An 18,869-nucleotide genomic window follows, 5' to 3' on the forward strand; every position below is an offset into this window, starting at 1 on the left:
AAGATTTAAATCTATAACTTCTGACTTGGGCTGCTGAGCACCAGGAGCTGAGTCATAGCCTAAGCTACATGGAAGTCTAGTTGGATTCTCACCATATCTACGAATCTACAGTTTTCTACAATCCACTATGTGATCTAAAAACCAGACGACAGTCTCTAATTTAAGAAGGGATCACCTGAAGTAGTGATCAGTATTTACCACAAACTGTCAGGAAAGTTAAGACAGTATACAAGGAACTGGACAAGCAGCATTTATTTAAGTGTTCAGCTTTTTTTTTTTTTTTTTTAATGAGGTCATTCCGTTTGTAAAGAGGTTGAGGATTCCTGTGGGAAGAGAGTTGGGGTTAGAGATCACACACTGCCTTTGTACAAAACAAGACAATAAGTTGGTGGGACTAAGGATGCTAGTAGAGATCATGGGGGTAAGATGCCTAACTTTTGGGGGTAACTCTAATTCTAATAGCAGCCGACCCCACTCCAAAAATCATGAGCTCTGGGTGCATATTACTGAAATGTCCAGGCTACCATTTTGTGCATATTTTATTTTGATTTTCCAAATCAGAGTGAATGAATGATCAAGGACTGTGTAAGTGGAAGTTTAGTACAAATCTCAGCCACATTGGCTCACTTAGGACTTTCCACAGCTACAGGCTTTAAGCATTTCTTACCACCCCCTTCCCTCAGATAAACCTCCCTGGCTCGCTTGGCATACCTGTTCATCATAGACTTCATTGACAAAAGTCTCACTCTTCATTAGATTTTCTTCTTCTTGGTTATTTTCTTTATCATAGTCCAAATTTTTTGATGATGTTCTACAATCAAAGAAACCAATGTCAACATAATAGTTTGCATAAAAACCAAGATTAAAATATTATTACAGTAAGGAGAGAGATGCCTCAGTTCTTAACATTAATTTCCTGCTCTTGAAGAGGACCTAAATTCAGTTTTTCCAGTTTCCAGTACCCACGTGGAGGCACAAAACTGCCTGGAGCTTCAGTTCCATGGTCCAGTGGTCTTTTCTGGTCTTTGAGGGCATTGCACATATATAGCAGACATGCATAATGCATACATCTAGGCAAATAGTCATGTATATAATATAAAAATAAATAAATCACATATATATATATATATATATGTATATATATATATATATATATATACATATATATATATATATATATATATATATATATATATATATATATACATATATATATATATATATAATTACTTATCCACTGTCATGGTTAGTTACATAGAAACTGTGTTTCATTTTCATCTGCTTAAATAAAGCAAACGATCTAAAACAGATGATAGTTGAGCCAATTGTTATTTGTTACTGGGAAAATATAGTATTGTTTCTCCCCTGAAGGAAACCCAGTGACCAGTCAATGAGAAGTAACTTCAAGGTTAGGTAAGGGGCAGCAAAGTAGAAAAGCCAAAAAAACAAAACAAAACAAAACAAAAAAAAACAAAAAAAACATGGCTGCATTAACTGGCATTTGCTTGGACATGTTCATACTCCTGCCTATCCTTTGGTCTGTGAATGGAAGACAGAACAAGCACCTTTATAATTCTTCAAACATGCCTTCCCACTCTCTGTCTTGTAACAGCAGGAGTATCTTCTTTAATAACTTTCTTGCTCTTGGACAAAACAGTGTAGATTCTTTACATTATTCCTGAATTTCACATCTGGGTGTGGGCTAAGTTGTGCCCCACTGATGCACCCAAATTAATGGAATATTAATGATAGGTAGGGTCTCCAAGGAGGCAATTAAGTTCATGAGTCCAAAACAAGAACCCATGAAAACAGGACTGTCTCCCTAAGAAGAGGGCGTGCACACACAAAAGAGCAGGAAGACATTGTGAAGGGGAAAGGAAGTTGTCCACCATCTACCAGCCAAGGAGGGAAACATCAAAACACAACCAGCTGCTAATACTTTTCGAGAACATGCATTCATGCTGTCTGGGACAGCCAACCTGGCACCCCGGCAAATCAATAGCCTCCTAACAAACATTCCTGGAGTCCCAGGTGCTGACCTATTGCATCATAGATGGGGAATCTCCTCCTTTCATTCCTGCAGCTTCACCACTGACTGGCCTTAAAGCAGATTTTACCCTTGCAAGTAAGTGCCTCACCCCCATCACTGTCTCGCACACCTTTCGTTTCAAGGAGATCAACTCAATTACTATTTCCCCTTGTTGTTTAACAAGTGCCTTATCCAAATCATTCCTCAGAAAATAAATTCCTAGAATAGACTTAGTCCTTCCACCCTACTCATCTCAAGATGAGTAATTGAAGTGTAATTCTCTCATGAAGACACTCGGAGTAACTCACCTTTTGAATTTGCGTTCTCTTCTGGAACACAGAAACAGCCCCCAAACTGCCAGAGTAGCTGCTAAAGCAATGGCTCCGCCCAGGGCTACATAGCCAGTGACAGGGCCACGGAGTGCTTCTTGGCAGAACTCTCCACCATACTCCACCAGGCAGCGACATCTTCTCAGCTTTCCTTCCATTATGCAGATCCCATTCCCATTGCAGAAGTCTTGGCTACAGGATATATGTGTCACTGTCTGCAAATCCTTGGACTGAAGAGTTTCCACCCTTCCTTTGGTGTCTGGGACCTTGCTCTCTGATGCAGGCATTTGAGTGGTTAGTGTTTTTCTGACCGGATGTCTCATTTCTTCTTGTCCTAGATATATACCCGTGGTAGACTCAGTAGCCTGGAAAAGTTCGAAAGCTTCTGGTATTAACCTTTTCCAAGCTTCTGGCTTCTTAAGCATTGATGTTGAATGAATGTCACCTGGATTTAAGCCTACAAAGACCAAGACAGATGGAGTCATTTGCCCAACTTCCTTCTCCTGTGCTGTAGTTACTGCCATTCTACTTAAGCTGGTGATATTGAGACCTGTTCAAATGACTGTCCAGCGTCTTACAGTTCAGTCTCATGCTCTATGTCCTAAAACCAAAGGCATATTTCCAGAGGAATGCATAACAATTTATATGCCCAGGAGTAGAGATTTCATGTTGTCCAGTAACAAAACCAGTGCTTACATGACAATGATATCTATCTATCTATCTGTCTATCTATCTATCAATTAATCTATCTATATATAAATAGATATATGATAAATATTTAAGAAGTAGTATTGAATTGGGTACTTGCAAAAGCCATGCACTCTGAGGCACAATGGGTGCTGGGTAGGAGATACTCACAGTCCACTTCATCAGAACCATCCAGACAGTCAACGTGACCATTGCAAATTTGCTCCTTGGAAATGCACCTCTGACCATCCTTACAGCATTGTGACATCGGAGGGCACTGGACAGCTTCCACACATGTGTGGCCATCAACCAAGCAGTACCCACGGGGACACCAGCAAGTCTTGCCCTCAGGATTGGGTAAACAGATATGACTACATCCTCCATTGTCTTTGGAACAGCTGTTGTTACCTGTACATCATCCCCATTCCCAACCCGAAAATAAGTGAGATTAGGCTCTGGGAAAGTTTCCTTCAAGATTTCCACAAATACATTAACAGCATATGACACAGATATTTCCAACAAATTGTATAGCTCTTCAATTTGATTTTTTTTAGTTAATTAGGCTCTGAGTAATGGATAGTTCTTCATATATCAGTGTGGCTTTAAACATATAACTAGGACCCACCTTTGGAGAAATTGAGGGGCTCTCCTAATCATTCAAGACTACACCATGGGCATGCTTCACTCAAATGACAGAACCACAAAAGTCCTTGGAAATAAAACTACTCTTAGCTAAACCATTGAATCTGTGAGGTTTGTTATCCCTTTTATAATCTGATTATGGGAGCCACTTCTGATTTAAGATCATTCTTCAAGGCTAAATCTTCAAGTTGTAATGAGGTCTTACTTTGTGAGACATTTGAGGCACTGGAACACAGAGCTGTATGTGATGCAGACAAACTTACACAAAGGTGAAAAGCTGCCTTCTGTAGTTCTATGAATTAAGTACATTCTTAGCGAAACCCGTGTATACTGGCTGGTTTTGTGTCAACTTGACACAAGCTGGAGTTATCACAGAGAAAGGAGCCTCAGCTGAGGAAATGCCTCCATGAGATCCAGCTGTAAGGCATTTTCTTAACTAGTGATCAAGGGAAAAGGGTCCAGCTCATTGTGGGTGGTGCCAATCCCTGGGCTGGTAGACCTGGGTTCTACAAGAAAGCAAGCTGAGCAAGCCAGGGGAAGGAAGCCAGTAAGTAACATCCCTCCATGCCTCTGCATCAGCTCCTGCCTCCTGACCTGTTTGAGTTCCAGTCCTAACTTCATCTGAACTGATGAACAGCAATGTGGAAGTGTAAGCTGAATAAACCCTTTCCTCACCAACTTGCTTCTTGGCCATGATGTTTGTGATAGAAACCCTAAGACACCGTACAACCATTCATCACTTGGCAGAAGTCTAAAATTTATGTCCCCATCAAGCCAAGACTCTAGCAGTTTTCACAGACTAGCCCACTTACATAGGGGTCTGACTGTCACAAAAACCAAAGGGCTGCATTCTCTTAAGACCCATCATATTTGACTGTCCCCAAGACGATGGTTTGAGGATCAATCAACATCCAAAGTAAATACGATGGAGGAGTAGAAAAAGGCTAGCTCCACTTCAGAGCTCAGTTGTGTGTGTTGCTAAAGATTTGACCTGAAGTCCCTTGTGTAGTAGGCAATACCCAGTAGCTATACCTCAAAGCTCTTCCCCCCTTTTCCCTTTTGCTTCAAAGACATAATGTCATTAAGTAACAGGCCTGCACCAACCACCAGGTGTCTCTTGAGTCTCCAGTGGGTGTTTTGCTTATAACAATATTAGTACTGTTTAGTTTTTATATATTCTGGTTTCTGATTTTTATATGTGAATGTGTGCATCTTGGTGTCTGTGTAGCTTCTTGTACTTTTTCTTTGGCTCTTTTTTCTGTTTGTGTATTTTGTCCTATTCTTTTTCTTTTTTCTTTTCTTTTTACTACTATTTTTAGATGCTTGTTTATATTTTATGGGGGGTGAATTTGGGTGGGTAGGGAAATGGGAGGATCTAGGAGGAGTTGGGTGAGAAAAACTGTTATTAGAATATACTATATTTAAAAACTATGTTAAACAATTAATAAAGAAAGGGGCAAGTCAGAGAAGGTTTGCTCAGTGGTAATGTTACGTTCAGGTCCTGTGTTCACAGGAGCTGGGTTAGATCACAAACATAATCATGCACAAAGCAATAATGCCCTGGTAGGAAAGGAAACACAACACCAACTGCTGGAAGCCAAACAGTATAGAAATTGCATAAAGAAAAAAATAATTAAAATAAAATTTAAAAGAACAAAACTGAAAATGGAACCTAGATTCTATAGTGGAGATCTTTAGTGCCCCAGTCTAACCCCAGTACAACAACATTGAAAGGCATTGGGAATAGAAGAAATACGGCTTGGTGGGAGGTATTTATACATAGAAGTCACATCCCTGAAGAGGACTATAGACTCCAATCTCTTTCTCTTTTGCTTTTTCAGACACAGGGAGAACAGATTTTTCTCTGCCATATGCCTTGCCGTAGACCCCAAAGCAAGGAGGTACATTCAGAGACTGAAACCTGAAAAGACAGTGAGCCAGAAGAAACCTCCCCTCTGCAGAAGCCAGCTGGCTCCGGTATGTGTTATAGAAATAGCCATGGACAGCTAACATCATTTCTGCCAACTCCCAGCCCAGAGGATTTACCACAGCCATGTTTGGTACAATATTAAAGGCAATGACATCAACAGTGCGCCTGACCCAGGCTGTGGGGAACTGCACATAGACAAGAGAACAGTAAGAGTTTCGGACAGGGATATCCTAACAAAGTGACATTCCAAGGAGATGGTAGAGTAGGATGTCCTCTCATGGGGACTCAGTAGATTGCAATGTTGTACTTACCCTGTTGACTAAGGACACTGTAAACTTTTAAGTCTACAATCCTCTGGTCCACTTGGAACCACTGGTTTTCTGACACTTGTGCTTTGTTGTACCAAACTCTGGTGATCTGGGCTGAGACAAAAGCCAGTGAGTAACTGTTTACAAAAATAAAATCCACTGCAGAACCATTTCCTAGGTAAAGGATGGCGTTCAGTAGGAAGACCTTAACTCAATCATGTGATCTAATGGAGCAAAAAGATATTTTTCAGAAGAGGTGCATGTTTTTCTGAGTTTTACTGTGAGAGAGAAGTTCCAAGAGAACTTTTTAAAATGACAAACTTCCTAACCATAACAAAGTCACACGATAGCCATGTGTGGTGACACACAATTATAGTCCCAGTACTGAAGAGGCTAAGACAGAAAGATTGTGAATCTGGGGCCAGCCTAGGGCACAGAATGAGACACTGACTCATAAAATAACAAACAAACAAACACAAAAAATAAACAGAGTCCAAGTTACATGCCAACAAACTATAGCTAGAGCAGTAATAGATGTTGGACCAGACAATTAGAACATGTGGTACTTAAATTCAGTGCACGTGGTTAACAAAGAATATCTCAAAATTTACTAGAACATATCTCTAAAAATGGGTCATTTGTGAGTCACAGGAATCTTGAAGTGGTTGGAAAAAGGCTTGTCACATACCTTGAATCCTCTGGGGTGGAACCTGACAACTTGCTTTGTTGTGGCTAGTAGACATTTGGAAATTTAAAGAAACAAGTTTAATTTTTTTCCAGTTTCCTTAAATCTGGATGCTCATTAGGAGTTTATTCACAGGAACCTAGCATAGATAAACTAATGTACTAGAACACTGTGACTTTGGACAATGAATATCCTAAAAATGCTATATTAGAGTTTGGAATAAAGCTCTTGGTGTGTCAGGAAAGCAGGTGCAGGAGTGCTTTGGAGAAGGAAGGGATCAATCCATTGGGAATGGGGCTTTGGGAAAGGCTGTAGGAGTTTGACTAAGAATAAATTGTTACAATAAACATGTACAAAAACGTCACAGTGAAACTCAATCTTTGTGTGTGACCACAAAAAATAGAAAAGTACATAAAAAGAACATAGAAATTAGAAAAGGTATTTTAAAAATGAAAATAGAAAGAATGTTGTATAATCCACCTAGTACCTTATGTTAAAAATGAAAATAGAAAGAATGTTGTATAACCCACCCAGTACCTCATGTTTCCTTTGTCAACTAAAGACATGTATTGTCATTTCTCAATGAGCTGGAACAGCTAGTAACTAAGAATGGACATACCACCTAGTCCCAACTCCTGGCACTGTTCCCTCTGCAGTAGGGTTGCCCATGGGTCCATGTGTTAAGGACTTGGTGTCCAGCTTAGGGGTAAGGCTAAGGAAGTTAGAATTTTAGGTCCCTGGCCTTCCTCTTTTCTTTTCTTGGCTTTTTGCCTCCATTGGGGAACTGGATTTTCCACCATGTAATCTACCAAGATATACTTCCTCACCAAAGATTCAAGTGCAATTGAAACAAGTGGACTGAGTCCAAATCACTTTCCTCCTTACAAGTTGGGAAGTTTGTTGCCACAGGTGCTTTATCATAGTGACAGACCGATAACATGGCAGGAAGGAGCATCCTATGAAACACAGAAATTTCAGGACCTAAGCTTTATCAGTGGTTCTTAACCTGTGGGTAGTGGCCTTTATTTTTCTGTGTATCAGATATTACATTTCAATTCATAACAGTGGCAAAAATACAGTTATGAAGTAGGCTCACTATAATGTGAGGAAGTGTATGGAAAGGTCACATCATTAGGACAGTTCAGGACCATGGATACAGAGAGTAACTGAATAAGTGAAAGGCCTTCCAGGTCACAGATGCATTGTTCTACATCTTCTGTAGTCTAGGGAAGTCAGTGATTCTTCTAAAAGAAAGACACGCTAGGTGCAGTTGCTAAGTAGAAGCAGGTACCATTTGGGTCACAAGAGTAAGTGCAAACCATATTTCATATACAACGGAGACCTACCATCATCAACTGTTGTCCACAGCATCATGTCTTGACCACATGCAAAGAGGTGAAGACCCTTAAGTCCTTGGTGGTCCACTCTGTACCTTGAGCCATCAAGTTGAATACTTTGTATGAGTCCCTGCCCTGGGAAGAGATGGTCAGTTAATGTCACTTAGTCTCAATAATATACTATATCCTGAAGCTTATTATGTCTTGTCCCAGCTTCAGGATGACACTGTTTACTATTTGGGACCTGAGATCGATTCTCCATTATTTACATATCTATAACAGTGATTTACAATGGTTTGTTTATATATACATACATACATAATATATATGATATGATGCATGTGTGTAGGTACATGATGAGCAAGTATGTAATCATGTGTTTACATGTAAGTGCAAGCATGCTTGTGTCCCACCAGCATATGTTTTTAAGGTCAGTGGACAAAGCCAGGTTTTTACTTTCCCTTTTGTTTGAGGCAGAGGCTCTTTATTGTTTGCTTCCTCATATACCAGGCTAGCTGGACCATAAGCTCCTACCTCCAATATCATGATGGGACAACTGGGATGTACTGGTAGGCCCCATGGGTTCTTGGGATCTAAACTTAGACCTCATGCTTGCAAGGCAGATGCTTGCCCCACTGAACCATTCTCCCAGTATTATCATTGGTAGATTTTGAGGTTTCAGTCTTATATTTTACAAAGGGACAGCTGCATGACTCTGTGCTTCTTAGGGATAAATGTATTTGTCTCTGCCCTATTGGCAGATTCAGGAGATCTGCAGATTCTTTGAGACTATAGCTGAAGATCGTAGGGCAGAATTTCATTACTCAGTGCAGGATCTGTAAGGTTCACATTTAAGGTGCAGATATTAATTGCTTACCAGTATCAGCCCAGTATACTCGGGTCCCTGAATCTGAAAAGGCCAGGCCCACAGGCACCTGGGATTTCTGCCATAGCACTTTTCTCTGGCTGCCATCCATAGAGGCACATTCAATGCTGGAGCCATGTTTGCCTTCATCCTGTGAACCCAGGTCCGCCAAGCACATGACCGCAGTAGGTGGGTGGAGGACAATAGAAGCTGGGTGGTAAAGGTTTTCACTGAGCAAAGCAATGGGATACTGGCCATTTGAGAAAGCAACATTGATGTAGGGATTCTCTGTGTCGATCCAGTATATGTTTCCACTCATCCAGTCCAAGGCAAAGTCAATCACCGTCCCCCTCACAGAGATGACTCTCTGCCATGAGAGTATCCCTGGTTCTTTCAGCCTCAGTAGCCTGATGTCACTGGTGTTGAGCTCTGACAGGTAGAGGGCCTTTTCCTGGACAAGGTAATCTACCAATGCCAGCTGCTTGACACTGGTAAAGGGAAGTGTTCTGTGTTCTGGTACCGTTGTTTGTGGTGGTGTAGTCTTCAGATTTTTCAGATAGATCTATGGGGAGAAATTAGGTGGATGACAGTGATCAAGTCTTCTCGAATCTTCTAATCTCAATACAATATTGGTGCTAGGATTCTTAAATTAGCATTTTCAGACATTCTATATTCTGAAAGTGAAAAGCAGTTGATTTTGTTCCTTTCCTGGAGCCTCTAGCACTGAGAATTCCTGAAATCCATGTGTCTTAGTCAGGGTTATTATTGCTGTGATGAAACACCATGACCAAAAGCAAGTTGGGGAGGAAAGAACTTTTTTGGCTTATGCTCTTATATCACAGTTTATCATAAAAACAGTCAAGACAAAAACTCAAATGGGTCCGGAACATGAAAGCAGGACCTGATGCACAAACCATGGATAAGTGCTACTTACTGGTTTTCTCAGTCTGTTTTCTTATAAAACCCAAGACTACCAGCCCAGGGATGGTACCACCCACAACAGGCTGGGACATCCCCCATCAACCACTAATTAAGAAAATGCCCTACAGCTGGAACTTACAAGATATTTCATCAGTTGAGGCTCCTGCTTTTCAGATAACTCTAGCTTGGGTCAAGTTGACTAAAAGTTAGCTATTGCACCATGTATTTTGAAGATATGATTCCCATTAAAGTCCTTTCTCTTTAAACAATACTCATTAATTAATATCACACTGGCACTGGAGGTGATTTTCAACCCCAAAGTTTGTACTGTTGTTTTACAATGCCAAGAATTGACCGTTCCTCTGGGTGGGGACTTGTGTGATTGTACTTTTAGCCTCTATTAATTTAAGGCACAATCCTTCCCAAAATGAGCTTCCTCCCAGAGTAGAATGCAGGTAGCTGCTTAGATTGAAACTAATCTGAGACCTCATCAATCCTTAGCAAACACGTTCTCTACTTCCTAACCTCACTGTATCCAGTGTGCTAAGTACGTCTTAAAGAAATTTCAGTGATACCACTTTCATTTTAGCATTTAAAGCAACCTTATATTGGTTAGCATAGCCCTTTTCAGATCAAGATATTTTGTATCACAAGAACACCAAATGTATAGTGAATACAAAAACATTAAGTTGTGTTTTAAAAATTTTCCAAGAGAAAGGGCCTCCACCATTTACAACTAGATGTAGAGAAATTTAACACTCAGAAACAGAACACAACCCAAGCTTAGGCATGTCAGGAAAGCTCTAGAACAGTACCTGGGTGAGAACAGTGGGTAATACCAAGAACACAAACCCAGACTCCTGGAGGGAGACACAGGTGATTCCATCATCTGCCAGCAGGAGGCCAACTGGACAATGGCAACTTCCCTTGGCTTGTGGGCTCAGAAGGCACAAGTGAGAACACCCTATATCCAGACAAGGACTAGAAGACCTGGGCTGGAGGACTTCATGCATTATCTGAAAGAAAAGAACTGGAGGCTGATGAGTGCTAAATCCTTTCAAATAGAAAGTCAACCAGTCCTCTCCTTTCCTTTGTTCCTTCTCCTCCCCACCCCCACCTTCCACCTTCCTTCCCTTCTCTCTTTTTCTGTGTGCTAAAGATTGAACACAGGGCCTCATGGCTGCTTAACTTGTACCACTTTACCTCGTAGGTACAGTCTTAGCCCCAAGAATGCTCTTAATCATTGTAGATGGTGCCACTAAATTTGGTGATTTGTGATAGCTTATAGACAGAGCCTTTTCGAAGAGGACCAGGGAGATATTTTAAAGAGAATTCCACATACCTTGAGGCCAAAAGGCTGTCCAGAACGCTTGATGAGGACAGCCCTGTTCTTGCCTGTCATCTTCTCCACGTACTGTATTGTTCTTGTCTGAAGGTCAGACCAGAAGACTTTATCTTCAAACACAGCGACTGAAAAGGGGCTCTTGATTTCTGTTAGCCGTATCATCTACAATGGTGAAGATGAGCTTTCTAGGGTGAGTTTTACACAAGACCCGTGGTATTTCAACTCATCCTAATGTCAAAAGGACACTTACACTAATGCCACTACCATCTAGGTTGGCAGAGCCAATGCAGTGAAATTTCTCATCAGACCAGAATATCTTCCAACTTAACTGGTCAAGAGCTATGCTAGTTGGTCGGCCAAGGCCTTGACTGACAAGTATTTTTCGGCTATTCCCGTCCATGCCAGCTTGTTCTATTCGAGGTTCCTCTCCAATTTCAGACCAGTACATCAATCTGTGTGGATAAAAGTCAACTTTAAGGTAGTATACCACCTGGGAGAACATGTCTATTAATTAACTTCTTACAACATTGACTTACAAAGATTAAAAAGATTCCAAACGTGTCCAAAAAATAGTAGCTTAGAATTCAATGTCAGTCATCATAGCAATAAAGGAAAAATACTGAGTTATGGCTCAATTAATTTTCCTCAACTTTAATTAGTTCCTTAAGTATAATTGTGGAAATACTAAAAGGAAATTTTCTTGGAACTTTATGGTGATTGTTTAATTGTCATTAATTACCACAAGAATCTTGGAAGTACAATAGTTTACAGCCTGGAAAGTATTCATGGAACTTACCAGTCTTTCCTTAACTAGAGGGTAGGGAAAAAGAAAGAAAAGATAGAAAAGAAAGAAGGAAAGAAAGAGGACAAGAAAGGGAGAGAAAGAAAAATAAAAAGGAATTCAAAGTAGGCTAAAATAGCTTTTTTAAATTATCATGGGTAGATGTGCAGGTGAAACCCCATTATTGCCTATGGCTGATAAATGCTCTAAGAACTACTATTAGTTTCCTGGAGCCGTGCTGACAATTCCTGAGATGTGTTAAAAAGGTATAAAAAAAGAAAAAAAAAAAGAGAAAGAAACGATATGAAATGTGGGTTACCATTGATCCCTAGATTTCCTGTATCTTTTCCTTATATTTATTATTCACATAGCCATACCAGTGACAGAATGGGAGTGTTAAGTTAACTTGTGTGCCTTTGGGCTGGCGGGTTGGGACAACGGGAGCATTTCTTGCCTTGAAGCCTGACAATGTGAGTTCAGTTGCTAGGAAGGGAGAACCATCTCTTATAAGCTAACCTGTGACTTCCACACATGTGCCATGGCACTGGAACATGTGCATGCAAACACACATGCACACAGCACAATACACACTCATTTTTTAAATTATAAAATTATATATATATATATTTTAAAAAAGACTAAATGGAATCATTCAAGCTTCACTCAAATCTGGCTGATCATAAATTAATTATCCTTACTTATCTCCTAATCTGCTCTTTAAAAACCATAAATGCATTTGAGGAGTCCATTGTTTGCCTTAAGAACTACTAGTTGACCACACTGTGAATTGCACTTTGAATTTTCCCTAAAGTTGGGTTGATACCAACTCAGTATTAGATCTAAAACCAGACATGTTTTCAATTCACTTATTCTAAACTAAGCTAACACAAGCATTAAAGTAGAACTCTAGAGGAATAAAGAGCTTGAGGTTCTTAACCATGTGTTTTGACACCCAACTCACCCATTTAAGGGATCCAAAGCCAAAGACTGCGGCTGAATCAGGTCATCATCTAAGACAACTGTGTACTCAGATCTTCCTCTCTCAAGAGCAGTTAACTGAATTGCCAAAATCTGGCCAGCTTTCCCATCAGTCCAGTAGAGATTTCTTCCAATCCAGTCAACTCCTATACAGTCTGGCTTTATCCCTAAAGAAACCATTCAATAGGTATGCTTCTGCTAAACTGTAACTCCAGTAGGCTTAAGTCAAGCGACTCTAGCCTTGTATACCATATTCATTCATTTCCCAACTGCTATGTGCATATCCAGCACAGAAAACTATTAATATGTCCCAAAATACTATTGTAGAGGAAATTCATCATTAAGGCAGTGGTCAGTGGCTCGCAGCTTGGTAGAACTTATGTCCACTGAGATGAGAACAGGTGTGTTTTTCTATTTCTTATTAACTAGCAAGCCTTGGTCTCTTTCAGTTGAAGAGACAGAACCAAACCCAGGTTGATATTAGCTGCCCCTCATCATATTGTTTATGTTCTGCGTTATATTAAATGGATTTAATAAGAGCTTCCCAGAGGTGCATACCTCGGACCACCATCCCATCCTTCTTCGTGGCCATACTTGTCCACCTTATACTCTCTGCATTGGGATCTGCCCAGAAGATTTTCTGATCCACTAAGTCATAGTCCACAGAGTAAATAACCAGGTTCTTGTCTGCTGTTGCCAGGATATCCTCTTTCAAGCTTCTCAGTCCAGAAAGGAATAGGTTAAACTCAATTGAAGCAAGCAAGATTGGCTCGGCACCTGCCCAAGAGAAATGGCTTTCAATGTGACCATAAAGGAGTTTGTATAGTGAAGATCAGCACAGGCTTAATGAAAGACTATGACACAGTTTGGGGCTTATTGTTGCCAAGGCCAGACTGCTGATTAACTCATATGGAAAAAGTGTTTTATAGTAGTGGTTACAGTAATAACAACATCTTAAAGGTATATAGAGTACAAAAATTATTAGCTTAAATAAAAAATAACATCGTTTTTATTTTCTTATTTAGTGGACCAAATAGTGAATGTCACTGTGACATTGTACTAGACACATCAGTGTACCTTGCTCACATCTACTCTCTCCCTCCACTACCATTTTCTGCAATGTTGGTCCACTTCCTTTCTTCAAGTAGTCTCAATTACATTCTCATGTCACACAGGCACGTGCACACATTCCACAGATAAGAGAAAATAAGTAATGTTTTATCTTTCTTCCTTCTATTATTCTCTCTTATTTCCCCTCCCTTTCATTCTTTGTCCCACCCATAGTCACCCTTTAACTTTCATTCCATGCATCTATTCATATTTAAATCTAGATTCTGAATAGAAGAGAAAACTACAATATTGGTCTTCTTGAGTCTGGCTTATTTCACTTAACACAATCTCCAGCTCCACTCATTTTCCTGCATGTGACATAATTTCATTTTTTTAATGACTAGGTAAATGCCATTGTGTATATACATTTTGTTTATCCACACATTAGTTGATAGACATTAGGCTGATTGGGAGGGAAATATTGGGGCAGATGGGCAGGGAAAGAAATGTTTGAGAAGTTGGGGTGACCTGTAGTCACAGAGTTAGGGATTCAAAGCTCATGACCCATGACTTAGAAGATAGTCCCAGATCCAGGTTACCTGTTGCTTTACACGTATGGCCATCAGGGCCCAGCAAGTAGCCAGGGTGACAGGCACAGATATATGAGCCCTCAGTATTGATACAGGTCTGACTGCAAGGTTGACCAGATGGCTGTTGGCACTCATTTATATCCTGACAGATTTGACCACTGCTCTCCAGCTCAAAACCTGGTGCACAAACACATACCTGAAAAATAAGAAAAACCAGCAGCATATTCTGAAGACAGAACATCACTGATAAAAGGGCTTTGATCTTCATATGTGATTTGCATGGTGAAACATTCCATTTTGACAACTAAAACTCTTTGTTCTGAATAGTCCTTTCTTTTTGCTTCATCAACCTTGCAGTACTCTTTACCCTTCTATCTATAACTAGACAAGAGTACCAATGGCTAGGTTCAGCTCAGGATACCAGAGCCTCTGCTGCATTCATGAGAGTTTGAAAAGCATGTGAAGCTAATTGAATTGGTCATCTGCCAACGGAGAGCTGGTGTGACCAAATATCAGAACACTTTCTTTCACTCAACTATGAGAATAGAGTTCCTTGCATGCTGCTGAGTAATACTGCCTTAATATAGCCAGTTCTTAACTTAAGAGCAGGGCAGGTTTCAAATATCTATATGGAAGAAAACTTCATACTGTCATTTTCCTGACCTACGTAGAAATTTAGATCTTTTACACCATGTGACTTTTTCCCACAGATCACAGCAGAGATGGGAAGAGCCACGGGAGTAATTTTCATCATTGTAACAGGAGATACAATATAAAGAGGTTAAACAGGCCTCAGGGGAGCCAATGAGGCTCAGATCCTGGATAGGCACTCAAGACAGTTCTACTATGTATATATCTTTGAGATCAAGGTGCCACTGAGGACAACCTGAACAAGTGCACTACTGACTTTTCTCAGAGCATGTATGTGGCTAATAGAGAATACACAGTAGCTTCAGCAACTCACCGGCCCAGTTGGAGATGGGTAGCAAGAGTGGTAACATAGCCCTGGGCTGCACACTGATGAGGAACACTCTTCACCCTCATCTGAACCATCTGCACAATCCTCTCGCCCGTCACACACCATGCTGAAGTTGAGGCAGGCACCAGTAGCACACTGGAATTCGGAATTCTGGCACTTCTTTGGAGTACCTGTCAGAGAGGGGATAGCTTTCTACCAGAGTTTTACAACCATCCCCCAGCATCCCTCCTCTACAGAGCTCCTTTATCTGCAACCAAGACCCATCCAGTGATAGAAGAGGGTAGGCTCCTGGTTCTGTGGCATTTTCATGGAAGCCCTCGCCTTCTGCCTCAGTGAGGATACCCTGCACTTACATCCAGTCTCGTCACTGCCATCTCTGCAGTCTCTCTGTCCATCACAGTACCAGAAGTCAGGCACACACTGGTCTCCACTGCCACAAGCCCACTGCTTTGGGCCACATGAGGTAATCTTGAGGCCACAGTCCTGAGGAGACAGTGACAGTCAGTGGCCTCTAATCCATCTAAGGAAGGAGTTTGCAGAGTTAGAGAAGGCTCTGGGTTAGGAGACTACTTTTAGGTCCCTTCTGCAAGGATGTCAGTAGGGACAAAAATTATGACAGTCTCTTGTAGTAGCTGGATATGTGTTCTACCCTTAAGAGTAGTTTGTCTACATAGTAAGTCTACCTTGAAGAAAAGTAAATTTTCATTTGTAAGTGTTATCAATTGGAGATAATGTCTGGGTTGTGGTTGTGAGTGTGTCCCCTTCTCCTTTCAGCTCTAGGACACCAACTGATGCAGACACATGCAGGGCCTTTGCATACTGCCTCGGTCTCTGTGAATTCATATGTGCTTCTTTCCGATTGTGCTTAGAAGACCTTATTTCATTGCCATGTGCAAAACATGAGGGAGGCATGCTGTCTTTCAATGCCTAGTACTCTGTCTGGGTCCCTGACTACTACAACAACTACTGCCACCCTACTGCAAGTGACACTTGGCTTCAGCACTCTTGGCACCAGCTTGACTCTCTTGACTGGCTGAAGGTCCCAGCATCAGCCTTCTTGTGCTAGCCTCTGTCACTGGAGTTCAAGCAAACCCATGTGCATGGTAAACTCCATTTGAATGTGGGTACCATTCACTGTGGACCACTGTGAGGTTATAGGTTATCTTGACACCATCAACATTCTATCAGAGGGAGGTGGGCTAGTTAAAGAAGTATAAAAAGATTGACAATGCTCCAGAGGCACTAGCTCAGGGTATTGTCATCAACACACCTTATGAGGAGTTATATAGCCCTGCTGCCAAACACTGTGCCCACACAGACTGACTGTCCTGGTCATGCAGTTATGTTAAGAAGATCACAACAGACCCTTTCCCCCTACATGGTGGTGGCAGCTAATGACAGCCTCATGCCCCAGACTAGAGAGCACTTATTATTATGGGCTAAATTGATTGGTGTAGAGCATGTAATGGTATGTGTGAACGAGAGATGTGTCCAGGACTGGAAGATGGCTACCTAAACTAGTAGAGTTGAAGATCCAGGGGTTGCTTGCTTAGTTTGACTATCAAGGAGAGAAGATTCCAGTCATCATGGGCTTTGTTCTCTATGTGCCTGAGCATCATGATACTGAGCTATGTGTGAAATAGGTGCAGAGACTGCTAGATGCTATGAACATTTACATTTCAGCACCCACCTCATACCTGGAGAACCCCCATTCTAGCTATGGCACGGTGGTGAACAGAGGCATGTTGAAGAAGAGAGATGTATGTGAGTTACTGGGATATAGGTAAAAATTTGTCCTGTGGTGACAAACATTAAGGCATTCTACAAGAGTCTAGAGAAATCTGAGGCAGGGAGAAATCCTGGGGGCTCTGGTCTGAATTGCGAGGATCTGAGACATGTTCATGGTCAACCCAGGCTCCATTCAGTCCCATAGAAGGTTGAGGCTCAGGTTTATGTCCTCATCAAGGAGAAAGGTAGCTTTCACAAGCTCTTTGTGTCTTGTTTCATGCCTGGCATGTTCCCTCTGTCTTGGGACATGACTTTCTATGTCATCTTGCCTCCAGGGAAGAAACTCGTCATTCCTGGAGAGGACATGAATTATGCTTAGCCTCATCTTGTGGTAGACCACGATTTTAGAGAATATGGCATTTCACCTTAAAGGATGGCAACAAGACCATTAGCGCTGACCCTGTCACTTGCACACCTGCCATGACTGAGGAGTGCCAATCTCAAATGGTTGAATCTGAACTCCTGCTCAGGTTGTTATGCTTCGTAAGGCTGCCCTGTACTCCCACCTGTGCATGCAAGCTGCAACCACACTGAGCATACCTAAGGGTAGGTATCTCTGCTCATAAGAAGTGGCCTGCCAGGTGAGATATGCAGATAAACTGTTTTGTGAACAAACAGAAAGTAAATGAAGTGTAAGAGAATGACCAGTTGGGAAGTCTTCATTTCACCTGGATAACAGAAGCAAAGGAATCTAATATAGAAATAAATATAGAACTCTTTTTTCCACAATGAATGCATGCTCCAGCAAATTAAAATTGACAGTATCTTTTGCATTTCCTCTGACTTGAGTATTTAGGTGGAGGGCCCATCTATGCACCTGCTCATCTTATAGCCCCTAAACTAGTGGCTCTCAACCTATGGGTCATGACCCCTTTGGGGTTGGGGTTCAGTGACCCTTTCACAGGAGTCACCTAAAACCATCAGAAAACATGGATGATTTACATTATGATTAAGAACAGTAGCAAAATTACAGTTATGAAGTAGCATCAGAAATAATCTTATGGTTAGGGTCACCACAACATGAAGATTAAAGGGTCACAGCAGCATTAGGAAGGTTGAAAACTGCTGCTTTAGATGCATTCCTGGTCATTGAACACTAAGGTCATGTGCCAGCTGTGAGCATCTGGAAGCATCATGAACAGTTCTGAGCGCCAGGAAGCTTCCTGGTCACAATCAAAAGGAGATGGGGACAAATCTGTCCATTTCCAGAGCCCAGCTTTTGATGGCTACTCAAACCATGGTGGTCATTTTCTAATCCTTGGAGCCCTCCTGCAAGACAAGTGCTTCTTAAAAGCTTGGCTTTCTGCAGTGTCCTGGTAACACCCTGATGCACCTATGGGTCGCTTCCTTGCCTCTACATTTTTCCGAATTTCCAAACAGAAAGCGTGGGTCACTGTAGTGACTGAGAACTACAGTTAGCAATCTTGCTTACCAGTAGATTTAAAGATATTTTTGAAGATCAAATCTTTGCCATGCATGCACAGATTATTACTGGTCCTGTTCTTGCCCCCAAAACAATACCATGTGGCAACTATTTCCTCAACATGAACATTGCATTATCTGATATTAGTAACCTAAAGATTTAATGTGTGAGAGGATATGGGTCCATTACAAGCAAATATTAT

The 18,869-nt window shown here is 41.2% G+C and overlaps 1 protein-coding gene across 1 annotated transcript in view; it reads right to left on the minus strand.

Annotated features, from left to right (window-relative positions):
• Positions 1-293: 293 nt before the first annotated feature.
• LOC308429950 (low-density lipoprotein receptor-related protein 1-like) overlaps positions 294-18,869 on the minus strand; it is a gene marked incomplete at both ends in the record, with an annotated part of 48,681 nt that continues 30,105 nt past the window's right edge. Inside the window, 15 exons of the mRNA XM_080928998.1 lie at positions 294-323; positions 712-811; positions 2,338-2,815; positions 3,217-3,453; positions 5,929-6,039; positions 7,957-8,082; positions 8,825-9,374; positions 10,549-10,749; positions 11,076-11,240; positions 11,329-11,530; positions 12,821-13,004; positions 13,396-13,614; positions 14,487-14,673; positions 15,442-15,626; positions 15,810-15,939. Of these exons, the coding sequence (XP_080785124.1) occupies positions 294-323; positions 712-811; positions 2,338-2,815; positions 3,217-3,453; positions 5,929-6,039; positions 7,957-8,082; positions 8,825-9,374; positions 10,549-10,749; positions 11,076-11,240; positions 11,329-11,530; positions 12,821-13,004; positions 13,396-13,614; positions 14,487-14,673; positions 15,442-15,626; positions 15,810-15,939 (3,105 nt within the window). The remainder of the gene's footprint in view (positions 324-711; positions 812-2,337; positions 2,816-3,216; positions 3,454-5,928; positions 6,040-7,956; positions 8,083-8,824; positions 9,375-10,548; positions 10,750-11,075; positions 11,241-11,328; positions 11,531-12,820; positions 13,005-13,395; positions 13,615-14,486; positions 14,674-15,441; positions 15,627-15,809; positions 15,940-18,869) is intronic.

Source organism: Micromys minutus (genome assembly GCF_963924665.1).
Source record: "Micromys minutus genome assembly, chromosome: 14".
Lineage (NCBI taxonomy): Eukaryota > Metazoa > Chordata > Mammalia > Rodentia > Muridae > Micromys > Micromys minutus.